Raw genomic sequence first — 17748 nt, 5'->3', positions numbered from 1 at the left:
AAACCTAGCATGTAGTAATCCCTCAATATGTGTTAGCCATTGTATTGTATTCCAATATATTCTTCTACCTCTGCCTGGACCTGTAGGAAATTCAAGCAGGACCCCATGTTCATTAAGACGTCACACGAGTGCTTTCAAAATTCCAACCACAGCACTCAGTCCTATGGATATGCTATAGTAGCTCTGAGTCTCCCGACTGGGTTCTGGTCCAGTTCCACGGCACTCGGGTACACACAGTATTTCCCTCTGTAGTTGCCCTAGAGAAAAGGAAGTTTAGAACTCACCAGGTTATAACCATTCTGGAAGTAGGCCTAGGTTTCTCTTTATGGAAGTAAATGCACCATCTTGATATTCTTATCCGAAAAAGTAAAAGTAGCTGCTTTCCTGCAGAGGGAAAAACATTTTTGCCAATTGAAGTGAAAAATGTACTGCTCTCTGCTTCTTCCCACAGTATCCGTAAATATGCTGAGGCCGTTTATTTTGCCAGATGGTTTTTGAGACCCTGCTGAATCGAGAGATGCCCTCATTTTGTGTTTCCCTCAAATTCTACCACAAACCACACTTCTTGGGAGAAAAAAAAATCGCCATGTAAGCATGTTTACCTTCAACTGACTAGGAAGCTGAAACCTCTCCATAAGTGATGACTCACCATTGCAGGCCTATAAAAGTAAAGGTAGTTGCCCGGGGAAAGGCAGAAGCCTCCAGGCACAACCATTCAAGATGCACCCAGGTGTCCTGGCTGCCTTCCTCTTCTTGAGCTGGACTCGTTGTTGGTCCCTGCCTGTTCCCAATGATGATGATGATGATGATGACATGTCCGAGGAAGACTTCCAGCTTGCAGAGGTAGAGTATCTTGCCAATTCCGGTGGTGTGATACATCCCATAGATGCACTTCTCTTTTAAAATCAGGTCATTTTGGTCTCTTCTAGCGCTACCTGAAATCATACTACTATCCCCTTAATCCTGCTGGAATCCTGAAGAAGACTGCAGCGAACTCCGTGGTTGACAGGCTCCGAGAAATGCAGTCTTTTTTCGGCTTAGAAGTGACTGGCAAACTTGATGATAACACCTTAGACATCATGAAAAAACCAAGATGTGGGGTCCCTGATGTGGGTGAATACAATGTTTTCCCTCGAACTCTCAAATGGCCTAAAATGAATTTAACCTACAGGTAAATCATATACTATCTTTCTTTAATATTTGTTAGTTTTTTAAATAGTATTATGTCTAATTTTCAGCATAAGCTACAGATGACAGGGCATGTATGGTCCCTTGTTTTTAGGTAGGCCTTAAATATTTAACTGGAAGTTCAGTCAGTCCAGGAATAACTTTCATGCTGTTGATGAGACTGTCTCATAACATCTATTATTGTTGCATTAGCCCAGCATTACTTTTCATTGGAAATCTCAAAGTATTTCTTTTAAATATGAAATCAAAATAGAAAAGTAGGTTCAGTAAAATTTGAAAATGTAGTATGTCAAGCATATTTACGGCAACAGTGCTAAAAATGGAGAGTTCCACTCTCTGGGAACTTTACAGAGCTATTTCATTTATTAAGGCTATAGCAATACAATTCCAAACTTTTAGCATGCAATAAAAATTTTATTAAACACCTGAATACTTTAAACTTAACATGCCCAATGGTCAGATATTTGGATTTATTCAAATATCTGATTTAATTCATTTTTTATCTTTATATGGCATCATAGTTAATAAGTTCTTTGAAACAACGGACCTCTTAGAAGAATTATCACTTTTTGAGTTGCAAAGCAGTATTTCAAGAAATATATTCTAAAATAGCTTTCAGCCTCCAAAAGTTTAATTAAGACTTTCTCTATTGAATAGAATTGTGAATTATACCCCTGATCTGACTCATTCTGAAGTTGAAAAGGCATTCAAAAAGGCCTTCAAAGTTTGGTCTGATGTCACACCTCTGAACTTTACCAGACTTTACAATGGCACTGCTGATATCATGATCTCTTTTGGAACTAAAGGTAATGATGTAGAATAATTTTTGAAACATTTTTATAGTCTGCTCCTTAATTGGTTCTATTCTTTTACTCCTTTTTTCAGTCATTCATTACCTTTCACAGAATTCAACAAAAATTCACCAGTTCTTTATTTTAGCTAGACACTACTAGGTATAATTAGGTTCTTAATTCTTGCTTGCTTTGTAGAGCATGGTGACTTCTACCCATTTGATGGACCCTCTGGTCTGCTGGCTCACGCTTTTCCTCCGGGGCCAAATTATGGTGGAGATGCGCATTTTGATGATGATGAAACTTGGACAAGCAGTTCCAAAGGTAATATTTCTTATGAAGATATAGTTCATGATTACTAGATTAGATTAGACAGTGACCTCCCCATTGATAGGAAGTTAAGCATACTGTGAATTATATTTGATATTTGATTATATTTTCTAAAATAATTAAACATTTACCTTGTACATATTAGTGTCTACAAGTGACATTCCTACAAACCAATGTGAAACATTAAAAATGAGCAAAATCTACTTAGTTTAGTGGCTTGAGGGCTACCAGCTAATTTTGAAATAGGACCAAAATGTCTTCCTGTCAACCAAGGTGTTTACTGTGGATTACCTTTAGGCATGCTGAGGAAGTACAGGTTATTGCAAATACATATGTAAAAAGTATTAGGGCTGGATATGTAGGTCATAGATGAGTTGGATGTGAATTGAAATAGTTTTTCTCCTGGTAGAAATACTAACGGCACGAGTCCAGCCAAATTTCTGTTCCCTGTTATATGATTTACTTGTTTCAAATTTGCCTATATCACTGATTTTATAAATATCCCCCTAACAAATAGAGTGTCTTACTCCAAACAGCATGAGACAGACCAAATGAATGTTGTATTTACAAGAGCAAAATAAAACTGAGTGTGGAATGAATTCAGTCAGTAGTTGAATCTTCAAAGCTCAATAGAATTGGGAATGTTAATTCAGGAAGAAGAGACAGATTGTTCCAGGGGGCTGGCCCGGTGGCGCAGCAGTTAAGTCTGCACATCCTGCTTTGGTGGTCCAAGGTTCACCAGTTTGGATCCCGGGTGAGGACATGGCACAGCTTGGTGAGCCATGCTGTGGTAGGCGTCACACATATAAAGCAGAGGAAGATGGGCACACTTGTTAGCTCAGGGCCAGTCTTCCTCAGCAAAAAGAGGAGGATTGGCAGTAGATGTTAGCTCAGGGCTAATCTTCCTCACACACACACACAAAAAAGATTGTTCCAATTAGGACTTAACTTTGGAGGTGTATTGATACTTAGTTGTGACAATTAGAAGTAGTCTTCACAGGTAGGTAATTTTTATCATTCATTTAAATTAAAAACATTATTTTTCCAAAGAGTAAAACTGGACCTTAAATGATTAATGCCTCAATTCCAATGCCTCCAATCTGTCTTTGGAAAGAAAGGCGAGAATTTAAATATTTATGTTCTGAATATTTCACAGGTAAGAATGATTTCAGAAAAAAAAGAATAATATCTAGTATTGCTAAGTTAGAGTCACAATAAGCCTCAGCTTTTGGTGCTTGCATAAGTTCTGGGTTTGAAATATTACTGAAATGAATAAAAACATCTACAAGCTAATCAGGATTAATTTTTAGCTGAAGGCCAAGAATGTTATCCATTACTAGTCATTTCAGTGAAGAATTACTTGTCACTCAGATTATGTGAACTTTGATTGCTCTTATGGTCTGCACGATTTACCAAGCTGGGTACACATTTTCTTCACGAATTGGCTATGATAGCAAAGGGTATTTAAGGTCAAATTGAAATCACTGGCTCCAGCTTTCATGTGTTCTTTTTATTTTAATCTTTTATCTTTTTTCCAACTTACTAGTACGAGGAGGCTAAAAATTGGTGGAAAGAATGACTAGGGGAAATAACGTAAATACAGTGGCACAGTAGTTCTCTAGAGAAGAGGAAAAATGGCCGATCATGTCCAGAGTCTCTGTTTCTTTAAATTCTAGAGTCTAGAGAAATCCTGGAAAGGATCATTCAGTTGGAATTTGTTCCCAAGAAAATTCCCAGAGACCTTAGTTAATGACTCTTCCATACTTAGTCAGCACCCCTTTTGGATGCTGCCTCCTGTTTAGATGATGTTCTAGGCAGCATCCTATAATATATGAACCCCCTATGTGATTTCCATAACTCCTCATTTGGAGTTATCCCTGTTCACTTTCTTCATCTGACCTGAGATGACAAAGAGCAAATCACGATTACTACTGTCTTCACAGTAAATTCTTATTGATTACTAACTACTCGAGAACAATCCCTTGACATTCTAACTGTGTAGGCAGTATAATCAAAGAAAGCATTAAGTTATTTATAAGGATTAAATCAATACTTCAAATCTTTCTTTAAGCAACTAGATATTAGCTTGAAAAACCGAGTAAATACAACTATTAATAATAAAACGCAGTTAGCACACAAAAAAAGTGAGTAAATAGCGAAGAAAGGGAAATAGTGACATACAAAATAGACGAGGAAAATAACATTCCTTCCGTTAACTGGTCATTGTAGTACCTTGTTTTTCCATGGCTTCTTTGTTTTCTTACAGGCTACAACTTGTTTCTTGTCGCTGCACACGAGTTTGGCCACTCCTTAGGTCTCGACCACTCCAAGGACCCGGGAGCACTCATGTTTCCGATCTACACCTACACTGGCAAAAGCCACTTTGTGCTTCCTGATGATGATGTACAAGGGATCCAGTATCTCTATGGTAACTCTAATTTATCAGTTTAAAAGCAGAGTAGATATATACATTTATTTTCTAAATTATTAGTGAATTTACCGTGGCCAATGCAGCTGTCTTGGTTTTGTTATTAAAACCTGGAAAACATACCCATTTTTTCTTTCCAAACCAAACCACCTGTTCAAGTAGAAAATAGTCCATTCCCCACAGTTTTTGCAGAATATAACTCTTTATATTTGTATTTTATACATTGCAAGGTACATTTGATAGCCTCAAAACACTTCTGACACAAGAAAGGAAAATATTTTTTCCTCATTTAACCAATAAAGAACTAAGCCCTGTAGAGTTTAGTGTTTCTATAGTAACACAGCTGAGGGTGAAAGTGAGATCTTAACCACTTTTTATAAATTCTGGGTGTTCTTTCAAACTCTCTAATTTGCAACAGTAGAAACCATACAAGGGGCCTGTGGTAGTTTTTAATCGACATCTACAGTGACCATTGTGAGAATCTCTCCTTTTTGTTTTCCTTCCAAATTTTTAATAATATTTACAAAATAATTAAACTCCAACCCAAAGAAGCAACATTACCTGCCATAAATAGAGTTAAAGCCACAGTGCACAGTCATCAGTAAAAATACTTCTAGAGCACATAGCTCAGAAAACTTGCTCATGTCACCCTACCCATTATTTCACCCTCTAGATTTAAATTTACTGTAGTAGTTAGTGTAAATATGCACAAGTATTTTACAATTCTTATTACTTCTACAGTATTGTCACCAAGGAACTTGATGATTGAACTAATAGGGACTAGGGAGAGAAAAAGCTGTTTGGAATTACTGTTGTGCCCCGCAATCCTTTTGCTCTCATTATGAGCTGGTGAAGAAGTTCCAGACCTGTGACGAGTCATGTCAGAGTTGCTGAAGGCCTGCCTGGCTCGTCACTGAGATGCAGCTGCACTGTGGAAAACTGGTGAAGCAACATTAAGCTGATGCTGACTGCTGATAAAATAGGCAAGAGAAAGAGCCAAGATGAAGGCTCCCACAGAGACGATGTACCATCAGAAATGGTTTTAAGAGGAAAGTGTTTCTCAAGAGCATTCTGTCAATAGGTTGTGCAAAGTATGGGGAAAATTTCCTCAAAGTCTTTTTTTGCTCCCCTCTCACCCCATTTCTATTACATCTCAAGAAATCTAAATTTGCAATTGATGTGGCTCTCAGGGGGTCTTGAAGGATGAAAGCAGAAGGTGCAGGCCCACTGGCAAGATCTCATTAGCCCTGAGGCAGGAGGCAGGATTGCAGGGTATCGGGACCACTATGTAGGAGAGGCAGGACTTCCTGCCCTCCCTGGAGGGCACCCTCTCCCCCTCTCCAGTAACAGGATCAGGTTACCAGTAAGATCATCCTCAGTAACTTCTTTCGTTCGTTTTATCACTACAGGTCCAGGAGATGAAGACCCGAACCCTAAACATCCCAAAACACCAGACAAATGCGATCCTTCCTTATCCCTTGATGCCATCACCAGTCTTCGAGGAGAAACAATGGTCTTTAAAGACAGGTACTCTTGATATTATTTTATAAAACCTGCATGCAGCAAACATTTGTGAAGCCATGTCTGCAAATTGCCAAGACATCTGGTCAAGTTTCCAAGGAAAAGTGAGATTAACAGTGAAAATAATAGACCTTTGGGCAGTTTATTTACACATTTCAGATGAAATAAATAACGGATAAATATTTTACTTTTCAATGGATAATCTTGGTGTTGTGCAGCTTCTTTTTATACCTTTGATGGTAGTTTTTCTTATAAAGATAATCAAGTAAATATAGAAATCCAATTTATTTATTTAAAGAACAGACGAATGTTGAAATCGATTATCATGTTAGTAAACTGTTACTCGTAATGTCCACCCAAATTCCTTTTGGTGTGAAAAGACTTTGGTTCTGGTAACTTATGTTGAAGTTTGAGAGAGGGAGGGCTTTACCACGTAATCCTGTAGGTAACAAAAATTGAAATATTAATTTTTAATTTTGACATTGTTCTAATATGCTTATTTGTCCCTTTATTCATTCATCAATTAATTGCTCCCTCATCTGTGACCCAGCAGCATTCCCACCTCCTCTGCTATAGCTCTAGTTACATTGTAGTCCAGCTGTTTTCTCATGTATCAGTTTCCCCAGGCCGTGAGATCTTGAAGACATAATTTGTGTAACTCATGTTTTCTTTCCAGAGCCCAACACGGTGCCTGATACATTTACTTGTCACTTGCAAGATATGCAAAATTGAACAAAGCATGATCTCAACCTACAAAGGACTTTTGGCCTTCCCAAAGGCCCTGTGAAATTTTAAACTTTAATACTTTAGGCCAGAGTTAGGATAGCAATAGCTTGTTTAACTGGCACTTAATGGGAAATGAAAAATTTTCCCCCTTCACAGGCGATAGGGAATGGTGGTCTCTAACTTATCTGTATGGATGTGGAGACAGGTAGCTCGCAGGATAGAATAAATAACAATTATTTATTGCACTTAAAAATGTGACAGCAAACTCTGTATTTATACTTGTGTTAGATTCTTCTGGCGCCTACATCCTCAGCTGGTTGATGCAGAGCTGTTTTTAACAAAATCATTTTGGCCAGAACTACCCAACCGTATTGATGCTGCCTATGAGCATCCTTCCAAAGACCTTATCTTCATCTTTAGAGGTAAGCTTTCTGCCGGTGAGCCTCCCACATATCCAAAGCAGGCAGTGAAGAGCTCGGCACTACCAGAGACTTAGTAAAATGATCACTCCTGAAAATATCCCTAAATTAGAACCAAATACAACAAAAGGAAAATCAGAAAGCACCTGAAACCTTTCTACCAAGTGTCCCCAAATTTGACAAGTAAAAATTCGACACTATTACTTAACATATTTACTCTTTGTTTCATAACAATCATGTCAGTTTTTTTCTTTTATTTCCTCTTAAAAATTATTTACTGATCAAACATAACAATGTACATTTTGAAAAATTGAAAAAGAATTATCCGTAATTCTCCTTTTTGAAAAGTCAATGTATTTTATTTTCTCAGTTTCTTTTCTGGCCCTTCCATCATGTATAATACTTGTTTTTAAGTATTTGTTTTCCTAAGCGTATATACATTTAAATATTGTACTTGTTCCCTTGACATCCTGGAAAATTTTCCAAATTGCTACTCCATCTTTATGTTTATAATTTATAGTGACTATATAAGATTCTACTGAAATTGTTTCTATTGTTTGACTATTATAATTAATGCTGTAATGAAATTACTTTTTGGAGAAGGAAATAGCTTTCTATCTGGTATAAAATTTGAGTTTTCAATCTAATTTACTGTTCCTACTGTGTTCCTTATTCTTGTAGAAATCAATGTACTTTTCACCCAGCTCCAATTTAATGTTCAGAGGCTATAAGTTGCCAAATTAAATATGATATTTGGTAGGCTGTACTCATAATTAGGAAATTAAGATCTTAAATCCTATTTTTTGTTTGAAGAATGCTATTTCTATGTTTCATAAACATGGTGACTGCAAACACTAATTTATTTATAAATGTATAAGATGAATCTTTCTTTGCTAAAGTAAATGTCTACACGTGCAAGTCCTAATAGATTTCCTTGGATAATAAAACCTTCTTTCACTTTTTCTAGGCCGAAAATTTTGGGCTCTTAATGGTTATGACATTCTGGAAGGTTATCCTCAAAAAATATCTGAACTGGGATTTCCAAAAGACGTTAAAAAGATAAGTGCAGCTGTTCACTTTGAGGACACAGGGAAGACTCTCTTCTTCTCAGGAAACCAGGTCTGGAGGTATGGCAGCCTTATTTACTGACCCGCCATCTGGTGTCATACAGGGAAATGAGTCTCGAACAGCTCTCACTACTGAAATTCTTATCTCATGCATTATTTAAAATGTCAAGCCAGTCACATTAATTTCTCTTCCGTGTCAGCTCCTGCAAGTAGCTCCTCAGACAGGTATTTAAAAGTCTCAAGTCCTCTTGAAAATACACATGTATATATAGAATTTTCATCTCTTCTGAGCCTCTCTTTTCTTTCCTAGCCATTTGTTGTATCTTGACCCTGCTACAACCATTTCTTTTACTTTGACATCTTCACTCCTTCTGATATTTCTCCTGGATTCACTTTCTTAACATCCTCTCATGATTTACGCATAGCTCCCTCTTCTGTGGCCAGAAAGGACACACGGATAGACACAGGAACAGACTGAATGAGAGACGGCCACCTTTTCTGCAGTCTGCTGATCCATTGGAAAGGATAGCCAGGAAGCTGCTAGACTTGTAGTTTTGAAAGTCAGCCCTTTTTGAAGGACTAGTGGAGTTGGAATATTAAAAACATATGTAGAGTTTAAAACAGCATTGACATCGACAACATTTAAGAGCCCAGATCCATGTCTATATTAGAAGATGAGAGTATCTCACAGGTACCCAACACTTGAAATGTTTCATATGATAGCTTTACTTTCTCTATATACACGCATGCACACACCCACACACATTCCTGCATATATTATCTTTGTCTTTTGACTTCTTTATTTCAGATAATAACATTCATACCGCTCTAAAAATTTCTTCCAGATTCTATCTTCCAGTCCTCATATCCTATATGAGGTCTGTGGTTGATTCAAGATGAATTGTTTATCATATCTCAAATGCCCTGTGCTTTGATCTCCCCATAACCTTCCCTTATGCAATTTTCTTTGTTGGGAGGTCATTCCTTGAATCTTTCCCTCTTGGAATCCCACTTAACTTGAAACACCATTTCATCTACGAAGTCTTTTTTGACCATCTCATTCTGAGGTTATCTTCCTTCTCTTACACTCTCATGACCTTTCCTGTTACTCTCTCGTGATGCTTAGCTTCTACTGTCTAGTGCTGCAGTTATGTGTGTACTTGTCTTAGATTTCTTGATAGTTCAGTGGTTCTTACCTTTTGGAAGATTCCTCAAGGACATATAAAACTCTCATCATTAACAGTAACAGTAGGACATCATGGGAGGCTGTTCTCCTAGGCTAATTTCAGAATGTGTTTGGTTGGCTGGGGTGTGGGTGTGCGCGAAGGAGGAGGAGGATGGAATATGTACTTATGGAAGGGGAAAGCTATGCTCCCCTTCTAGCTTTAGTAGCACCATATGGCCCTATAACTTTTTAGTACAGAAATTAAACCTTAAATATTTTTGTATCCATTACTGCATTTAGCAAGTTGTCTTACACATAGTAGTGTAAGGGAGATAAAAAGATACTTGTTCAATGCATAAACCTACTTATTTCACTCTAAGAACACTTTCCTAATAGCATACTTTTATAACATATATGCAATTTGTGAAATGAAAATGAACTTGTAATTGTCTTTACAAAGATGGCCTTTAGGCAAGTCAAAAAATACTCACCAAGCATCCACTATACACTCAGTAGTACAAGTCTCAATTTTCAAAAGCTACCAGATGTTTTAAATGTACTTAAAATTTTAAAATTCTTGTCAACTTTTGAAGGTGCCATTATAGCCATTGTATCATTTCTAAGGTGATTTCTAAGAAATACAACGTACTTAAGAATTTCTTTTCTTTTTTAAATAGGTATGATGATACTAACCGTATGATGGATAAAGACTACCCCAGACTAATAGAAGAGGACTTCCCAGGAATTGGTGATAAAGTAGATGCTGTCTACGAGAAAAATGGTAACTAGTTCCATTACATTGACCTTAATAGAGGGTTTCTGTAGCCCTTCAAACTCTTTTCCCTTATAAGGGATTTTTATACAGGACTTAGATGTGCTAACAAATGTATGGCAGTTAAGGAATTAGTCATTCTTGTGTGACTACTTACACAGGCAGCAAACAAAAAAATAGCATGCTTCGAATAAATGAGCATTTTACTTAATGATTGCTAATTCTATGAATAAAAGATGCCAAACTTTTCATACTACCTTAAATTATGCTTAAAGATGTCAAGATGCAAAGAGTATTGCAGTAATTCAAATCAGGGGTAGAGTGGGGAATAATTTACATATAAAGACCAATAACTATCATAGCTATATAATGATTTTTGCTTATATATGAAAAAAGATATTATCCCTAATGTACAAGAAGTAATTCATATCAATACCTCAAGCACCAAAACAAGAACTCATGGCAAAACAACAACTAATTCAAGTTGACAATTTAGGAGAGCTGGGAACCTTTATACCTTTTCCCCCCTTTAAACTATACGCAACATATTAAAGAATTAGCAGGGTTTATAAAGATAATTGTTGACATGCTAAAAAAAAAGGTGTAATCTACCAGATTGGACTTTTAATGTCAGCTGGAGGAAACCTTTATTATTTTCAAACTCTCAAATTTTCTTTTTGGTCTTTTTCTTATAGGTTATATCTATTTTTTCAACGGGCCCATACAGTTTGAATATAGCATCTGGAGTAACCGTATTGTTCGCGTCATGCCAACAAATTCTCTATTGTGGTGTTAAATGTCTTTTAAATATTGTTATTTAAATCATGGAAAGCATTTGGGATAATACTTCCAGTGATATGGGGGGGGATATGGGGGGGGTGGTGTGCAGGGAGAAGAAGAGGTATCAGAGGAAAGCTTAGTTCTGTGAACGAGCTTTAGTAAGTTATCTTTGAATATGTAGTATCTATACAGCTATGCGTGGCTGGAACCACATTGAGTTTTAAAATAATGAAATTCAGTATCTCTAAGGATCATTAATTCTTGTGTGCCATACAGAAGCAGCAGCTGACAGTATTTCCCACATTAAACATGGGACATATGGTCTGTCAAAGAGAGCTAGCATATTTTTAATATATTTATAAGGAAACTTTGCAAAGACATAAAAGTAAATCACATTTATATAGTTAATGAATCATCTTTATTGAAAAGTATAAAAATGGAATTGGGGGGAGCATATGGTAGCCTTACACCAACAAAGATAAATCAAGGGGAAATGTCTGTAATAAATATATTGTAAACGACTTTCCAAAGAAATGACTTGGGTTTTGCATTGAAAATATTGGATGTACATGTCCCTCTTCATATACACATTAGGGAAGTATAAAGTCACTAATGATAGGAAACAAGGTCTAATGCTGAGGACAGTAGATGTGGCATTTGGATTCTCTTTAATTTTTCACTGTTGACAATGACTCAAGGGCTACTCTCAAAGAAGACAAATATTTTTTTGCATATTTATAGAAGATAAAGAAAGAAAATCTCTCTTTGCATCAATTTTTTCAGGTATTTCAAAAATATCAAAGTAAAGAATTAATATTGTTATCAAAATGATCTAAGACCACGGCATCACTTTTTAGAAAAACATTTGATTATTTAAGACTAAAAGTAGTGTTTTAACCCTATTTTATCAAGATATTTGTTTTAATTGTCCAGTGTACCTTGGATATATAGGCTATTTCTTAAAGATATAGACTAAAATATATCTTATAAATTGGAAGTACATATGTTAAAAACGAGACATGCAAAATGATGAAAGTAGTTCGTAAATTTGGTCCTCCTGAGGGTGTGGAACAGTGTCTTTTTTCTCTCCTTCTTTTGTCCCTCAGCACTTTTTACAGTGCCTGGAGCTGGGCACCTACTGAGTATATGAATGGCCATTGAGGGAAGAATCATTGTACTGAGAGATCTTGTTCATAATGACTCAGGCAAATAAAAGAAAATGTATTTTGTTTGCAAAATGTCTTAGGAAGTGTTTATATCGTTTATAATAAAAAAAAGACATTTTCAATGGACAGTGTTATACGGTATATTTTGTCTTTTCGTGTAAATTTAAGCTTTCTTCACACAAAAAGAGTTCATTTAAATTACTCCTTTTGCTTGCCAATGTTTCTTGGTGAATGTAGCTCACGCATTGTTTTTGTTTCGTTTGTTCATTTGTAAGAAGACTAAGTTCAGAATTCAGAATTAGTTGTACCAGGCTAGGTAACTAAAGTGCTGGTAGAGTTTGGTCAGCCTGGAGCTGATGAGCCCTGCTTTCTGGGCCAGCTTCCCTAGATCAGCTCCATGGGGTCCTCAGAGTCTTCCCTGTGAGAGTATTACTAGATAATGCAGTGGGATGAGCGATGGATCTGGAGTGAGGAAGACTGAGTTCTAACGCTTACTCTGCCTTGAATGTTGCATGTGAATTTGGGCAGGTCATTTAATCTCTTTGGGCTTTAATTTTGTGATGTCTAAAACGAGAGGATGAGCAGCTTTGGTAAAGCTGAAGAAATACTGGGAGAAAGGGAACTCTAATGAGGAAGGCAAACACTAGCTATTTGGAAACATCAGGGTCCGCTGAGCTTAAGACCTTAGGTCTCTTTTGTTTTCTTAAGCACTGCCCATCCCCAAACATTTAATAAGTGTCTGTTAAGGCACCTAAGATCTTGAGATGAACCAGAAAAACTTGACATCTACCCCTGAAAATTTTGTATTCTACTATGGAGATAAAGCAATCAAAATTCAGTAAATTAAGTGCTCTTTTAGGGGAGCAACGACCACTTGCTGTGGGTGCAGAGAGGACTGCTGATTTCTTCCTCCCAGTGTACCCCCCAACATCATTCTATGCACATTTCATCTTCCTTGGCAATTTCATAGGATTCTTAATGTCTAAGGTTTGCACGTGGAGTGGAACATAGTTCATCCAACCATCAATCCATCCAATAAATATTAATTGAGCTCCTATCATGTGTGAAGAACCTAAGTAGATGCTGGGGATACATTGAAGAGCAAAACCTCATTACTTTCTTGGAGCTCACAGTCTAACTGGGGAGACAGATATTAATCAAGTAAGTAAATTACAGCTATGATAAAGAAAAGAAAAAGGATGCTCTGAGAGTCTTTACTAAGAGGGATTTTACCTACTGCATATATAGCATGGTCGGGCACAGGAGGGCAGTCAAGAAAGGCTTCACAGGGGACCAGCCCTGTGGCGCAGCAGTTAAGTTTGCCTGCTCTGCTTCAGCAGCCCGGGGTTCGCAGGTTCAGATCCTGGGTGTGGACCTATGCACTGCTTATCAAGCCATGCTGTGGTAGGCATCCCACTTATAAAGTAGAGGAAGATGGGCATGGATGTTAGCTCAGGGCCAGTCTTCCTCAGCAAAAAGAGGGTAATTGGTGGCAGATGTTATCTCAGGGCTAATCTTCCTCAAAAAAAAAAAAAAGGCCTTTGCAGGGGCCGGCCCTGTGGCCGAGTGGTTAACTTCGTGCACTCGGCTTTGGTAGCCCAGGATTTTGCTGATTTAGATCCTTAGCATGTACCTAGCACCACTCATCAAGCCATGCTGTGGTGGTGTCCCCCACAGCAGAGCTAGAAGGACCTAAAACTAGAATATACAACTATGTACTGGGGGACTTTGGGGAGTGGAAAGAGACAAAAAAAGATTGGCAACAGATGTTAGCTCAGGGCCAATCTTCGAAAAGAAAAGAAAAGAAAAGCTTTACAATGGAAGAGATACTGGAACCAACATGAAGAATGAGTGACCTCGGACAGTGAAGGGGATCAGGGAAAGGGCTCCAAGCTCATCTCTACAGACTGGAATGGATTTGTTGGAGCCTAGTTGAGAGTTACAGGAGTGTTTTATGATGATTTGGCAGAGTGTGAATGGCTAAACTGTACCCAGGAAGCCCCTAGATCCAACCATGTGTCTCCTATCTTTCACAATGACAAATGAAAAGCAGTACATCAAGAAACAGCAACAAAAAAATATCATGGATTATTCTAGGGATTGGCATGGGAATAGCTAGTGCCTGGTAACTGAGTCAGTTGATGGAAGCATTAACTTTTGGAGCATATAGGTGTTTTTATCAACATTATTCTGAAAGGTCAGCATCTGTCTCGCTACAAGTCCTGGGAAGTACTTCCCCAGTGAAGGCCTCTCTCTTGGCCTGGAGCCCAGTGAATTGCCCTGGTGTAGGAAAAGGCCACACACTGTCACCAGCCCAGTCTCAAGCAGACGACTTAGCAGTCAGGGAAACTCCAGGTGGATGGTTTCTAATTCCTCTCTGCGTAGGCAAGGTTGCATAGAGCAGTACTTCTCAAAGTGTGTTCTGCAGACCAGCAGCATCAGCATCACCTGGAGCCTTGTTAGAAGTGCATATTCCGTGCCCAGACCTAACGCATGAAAAATTCTGGCTTGGGACCCAGAAATCTGTGTTTTAACAAGTTCTTCAGGTCCCTCAGTTCCCCCGGTCCCTGAGAGAATGTTTAAAGAAGTGTTCCTTGTGACTCCTTTTCTGAGGGAGATTACACAGGTGTCAACGGTACTCAAAGCTTTCTGGTGAGATCTTGGGGAACACTGTGTCCCCCAGAAGATTCACAGTGCATACCAGCATATTAAAGGCTACAAGCAGTCTTGTGGCAAAGAAGCTGTTTAACTTTGTTGAACAAGGTTTTCCAAACATATCTGAACATGGAACATCATTTACTTTCTTTTACTCTAATTTTTAAAAAGATGTGCAACTTGATTTCAGAAAAATTTTTCTCATTTGCTTTATCATTTGTCTGCATAGTCTCCCACTCATGCATGGATAGATAGATAAATGGATAGATAGAGATACATGGTCAGGATTATTTCCCAACTTGCATCTCTGCTCCAGTCTCAATACCAAATTCCAATCTGATTGGTGTTACCTAGATCAGTGTCCTTCCATTGTGGCCAGAACATCGAATTCATGTTATACCAAATGTCTATTTGGAGCTTACCAATAAAGGGGAGGGTGGTACTTAAAAAGAGTTCGTTATGAGTTGAGCAGTTGGTCTCACAGGGTCTGCTAGGAAATAAGTTACAGTTAAAATATAGGTAGCTTGTTCACACAGATGTTCATGAATGATGTGAGGAGACCAAATGAATGTCTTATGAGAAGTAATACAATGTCCACAAATGTTGGAGTGCATTTCCCAGAGCTAGTGTTCCTGGCAAATGCACTGCACTCAAGTTGAATTGCAGCTGGTAGTAGGCTCTTTATCAGATCATGAGGGTGAAAAGTTTGAAAAACCCCTCAAACTGAACCAATAGTCCACATGTTTTTGAAATAGGAGCAATTGACAAGATCCCATGCTGATGTAACAAGATTTTGCCCCTGAAATTATCCTGGGAGAACTTTCATGTTAAATTAAAAATAATGTTTTGATCTCCACATCCTCATGTCAGAATAAAAACACCAATACATATATAGCAGACTTCACGGAAAGATAGCCACCAGACCTAGCTACCAAGTTTAATTGCCAGTCACAGAAAATACCTTGATTTTAAGGATTCATCACGAAGTTATGAGGTTCATAATCGTTCCACTAGGTGGCACCAGCAAGACTTTTTTGAAAATGAGGAAATGTCAGATAATTTGAACGTCACAAAAGCAGTGCTTTGTTCTTTAGTGTAGAGATGGGGAAGTTGGCCAAATCACTGATGGTTTAATTCTCGACTTTATGCCATTGACTTTCAAATAAGGTTGAATAGCAGGAATTCAAGAACAGCTTGCTCCAGTTTCCTTAGTCATTATGTGCTCCTGTCACTTATCTCCTCAACTCTAAAGCTTCCTTCACGGAGGTGAGAGTCAGGATGTCGTGTCATGCCAAGCCTCCGAGACCTGCGGCAGGTCCCTTGGAGCTAGGGCTTGTACATCATCTCAGGTGACAGACTCCAACGTGAACCACAAAACACGCAATGTACACAGAGAACACAATGGCACTCCAAGACCAACCAAACTAGCTGGCAGCAGAGGGAAGAAAACACCAAGTGACCAGGCCTATTACCTGGGGACAATGTCAAGTTTAGGGGAAGAGAATGCTTAAGGTTTCCACAGTTTCTTTCTCACATGGTTTAGTTTTTCTAATCTTTTTGGACTTTTATACCTGCCTGATATTCTAGAGCACAGGAAATACTGATTTAGGATTTCTTAACTTTTCTCTATTTCACTGCTCGCATGCACTCAAATTGGACTACAGCTATTAAGGACCTCTGGAAAATCAAAGATGTGCTGTGTTTATAACAACAGCATGGCCATTTTTGTAATAATTTATTATGGTATCTTATCTGACTTGAATGGTCAAAATTAGTCCCTAAAATTACGTGTTGAGAGAATGAAAATTTCTCTTCCATATATTTAAAATCATTATAACCCACTAAAAACAATCATTCAATAATGTCACCACATATCAACAGAGCAAGGAACAATGATAAGTACTTGATATCCAGTGAATCTGTGACTTTCAAATCTGGATTGTAATGGAATTGGACTCACATTATTCAAAACCCACCTGCTGTATCTTATAGTTCTTTAATTTTTGTTTCCATTTTCTAACTTTTGTGCTGAATTCAAAAACATCATCCAAGCATCCTTAGCTATGTCCTCATCTGCTGTGCCAAAAGGATTTAAAATTAGTAGCTAAAAGTGTTTTGGTTTATTTGTTTTTTAATATTTACAGACACAATAACCTTCCTTTTCTTGACAACCTTTTCTTGCCTTTAAGAGCCTGGGCACTAAACAGCCAGCACAGGACAGGTCGCAAGCAAACTGGTTCATGTGACCCTTCCAATTCTATCTAAAAAGGAGTGTTGCTTTCTTCAGCTGAAGGTGCGGCCTTTCTGGTTCCTGTACTTTGGCCAGCCTGTACCTCAGTTTAACGAGTGCCCAGTGGCTTGTGATTTTGCTCCCAAAGCAATGCCAGGAAAGAAGTTCTGTGAGCTCTAAGTACCTCTGAGCACATAGGGTACAGTGTGTATGCTTATGCTGGCTCTGCTTCTGGCAAACTCCAGTTTGGATCATTTTGAGCTGAGCACAGTGCCTGTTTTGCCTCCTGCCAGGCTCACTTTTCTGAATCCGCTCATCAAAACTTATTCCTAAATAACTAAGATACCGCCTAAGTAGTTGTATTCCCAGTTTCATAAGGAACATCTAAACTGGTTTATGGTTTGAATAACAGCAAGGTAAAATAAAGGACAAGGAAGCAGGGAATGAGGAAGTGGAACAACGGGCAGTATTTTGCAGTCCTGGTGATGGAAGCAGAGTCCATAGGCAACA

At 38.0% G+C, this 17748-nt stretch overlaps 1 protein-coding gene across 1 annotated transcript; it reads left to right on the top strand.

Annotated features, from left to right (window-relative positions):
* Positions 1-666: 666 nt before the first annotated feature.
* Positions 667-12479, top strand: MMP13 (matrix metallopeptidase 13). Its single transcript, XM_008536763.2, has 10 exons — positions 667-843; positions 930-1171; positions 1846-1994; positions 2178-2303; positions 4576-4737; positions 6147-6264; positions 7273-7406; positions 8371-8530; positions 10313-10416; positions 11103-12479. The coding sequence occupies exons 1-10, from the start codon at positions 721-723 to the stop codon at positions 11201-11203; spliced, it is 1419 nt and encodes a 472-aa protein (XP_008534985.1). The 5' UTR covers positions 667-720; the 3' UTR covers positions 11204-12479.
* The last annotated feature ends 5269 nt before the right edge of the window (positions 12480-17748 follow it).

The sequence above is a fragment of the Equus przewalskii genome, chromosome 6, assembly GCF_037783145.1.
Source record: "Equus przewalskii isolate Varuska chromosome 6, EquPr2, whole genome shotgun sequence".
Classification (NCBI taxonomy): Eukaryota; Metazoa; Chordata; class Mammalia; order Perissodactyla; family Equidae; genus Equus; species Equus przewalskii.
Note: the sequence above shows the minus strand (reverse complement) of the source record. Positions and strands in the feature narration are given on the sequence as shown.